We start from the raw sequence: 1,990 nt of genomic DNA, 5'->3' as shown, positions 1-1,990 counted from the left end.
TGGCAGTGTGACCAGCTACCAAATGGGAAAAGGTTTCATTTTCGCTCCCGCTGCACCAGGACGGGGTCCGCCGTGTCCACCTCAAACAAAGTACTGAGGTGTGCAGCTGGGCAAAACAGGGCAGGGACCCGGGCGCCTTCAAGGAAGGTAAGGAGGGGTAAGGAAGGGGGCAAAGCCCCGAGCCCTCCCGGAGCCACCCTGCACCGCGACCTGGAGGCTGTGGGGCTGGAGGGCTGTCCTGGACGCCGCTCGGCAAGAAGGGGCCCCAGCCTGGCCCCCGCTCCCCACCTCCCCGGCGCTCACCTGCAGCTTGGGCCTCCGCGCCAGGTAGGGCTGGATGCAGTTGCCGTCGCTGGCGCACGGCCGGGTGTAGACGATACCGTACATGACCCAGCAGGTGTGCACCACGTACACCACGAACACGCCCNCTGCTGCCCCGCGTCCTCTGGACCGCAGCCCCCGCCGTGCGGAACGCGCTGTCCCCAGGCCGCCGGCCCGGCAGTGGGTGAAGTGTTGACATGTGAGGAAGCTGGTTGGAGGCGACACAGAGATTGTGTGCTGCTCTTTAAGTCCTTTCTCTCTGCAGTTACGTCAAAATAAAAGAAAAATGCTCAATAGACCCACGAAGATTAGAGACCTGATTTCATGTTGTTGTTTCAGTAGGAACCTCTGGGGGGGGTGCGACTTTGAAGAAAACACAAAATTCCCGGAATAAGAGGGTCTCCGCGCAGAGGAGCGCTGCCCCGAGGGCCTGGGGAGCCGCCTTCCCCTTGGAGCGTCCCTGCCCGCAGCGGGGGCCGCTCAGCCCGAGGCCCTTGTCCCAGCTCCGGGTTCGGGGGCGCTGGGAGCCTTCGGGGAGGGGGGACAGCTGTCCTGCTTCGCCCGCGAGCCCTTCGTGCTTCCGTCCGAGGTGGCAGAGCTCCCCGTGCCCGCTGGCCAGCTCTCTGCGGGGCTTTATGTTCCGGTCTGGTACCGTTAGACACGTGCTAGGCGCTTCGAGAAATGGAGGGTGGTGTTAACGGTTGTCAGAGGAGGAGCAAACTGCTCGGGGTGGAGGCCCCCGCGGGAATTCACAGAGTGGTAGGTTCGCTGTGGATGGGGCTTGATGCAGAGACGGAGGCCTTCCAGGAGGAAGGCACCAAGGCTGAGTGCAGGGGAGGCTCTGGGTCCTACTCCTGGGATCTGGGCCAGAGATTTGGGGGCCTCTAGGGACTTTTCCCTGCTCCTTACACCCTAATCCGCTCATTCTCCCTTCATGGCTCTGCTGGCTCACCGTTAGAATGGTGTCACGGCCGTCCCCACCCTTCCCTGTCCGGTGTGTCTTCTGCGCCAGCAAGCCTGCCTCCTCTTGCGCTGAGTGCAAAATCCACCCTCCTTGGCAGGCTTACCAGCCCTCTGCAACATGGCCATGCCAAGGTCACAGAGCCACCTTTACCCCTGAGCCGCCACACCCGTGCGAGGAGCCCCTGCAGAGCCAGGCTGCTCCACACCCCGCACCTCTGGTCTGTGCGGTGTGGGAAGGATCGCCCCGTCTTGGGGAACAAAGACCGACTCCAGCTGTGTAAGCACAGGAGGGGATCGGCAGGTCGCCAGGGATGGGGGGTCTCCTGGACTCTGAAGGCCAGGATGCAGCCAGGCCTCAGGAAGGGGCTGCAAAGCCCCAAGGACTCTGAGGTGCGCATCCCTTTCTGTCGAAGACCCGCTCCGGCCGGGTCCAGGGGTCCCTGAAGGATGGACGGTGTCGGCGAGGGAGGGGGGAGAGAGGCCCGAGAGTCTTTCTGGTCACCAGACAGACATCTCCGCTCTGACTGGGGCTCAACTTTATTTTATAATTAAGTGTTTGGGGGATGGCACAGAAGTGGCATTTGCCTTAGACAATGATTTCTGATAACAAACTTTGATATGTAAGAATTTCCCAGAACATAGATTTGTAGAAGACTCATGCATAACCTTTATCAATAGTGATTGAGGTAGGTGATTTAGATGCTTA

The 1,990-nt window shown here is 60.8% G+C and overlaps 1 protein-coding gene across 1 annotated transcript in view; it reads right to left on the bottom strand.

Moving 5' to 3' along the window:
- The window catches only part of CLPTM1L (CLPTM1 like), a 26,000-nt gene that overhangs the window by 12,371 nt on the left and 11,639 nt on the right, over positions 1–1,990 (bottom strand). The window contains exon 8 of the mRNA XM_077749400.1: positions 304–529. Coding sequence (XP_077605526.1) covers positions 304–529 — 226 coding nt within the window. The remainder of the gene's footprint in view (positions 1–303; positions 530–1,990) is intronic.

Source organism: Crocuta crocuta, unplaced genomic scaffold (assembly GCF_008692635.1).
Source record: "Crocuta crocuta isolate KB4526 unplaced genomic scaffold, BGI_CrCroc_1.0 scaffold89, whole genome shotgun sequence".
NCBI lineage: Eukaryota > Metazoa > Chordata > Mammalia > Carnivora > Hyaenidae > Crocuta > Crocuta crocuta.
The sequence above is the reverse complement of the archived record's forward strand: the minus strand, read 5'-3'. Positions and strand labels throughout refer to the sequence as shown.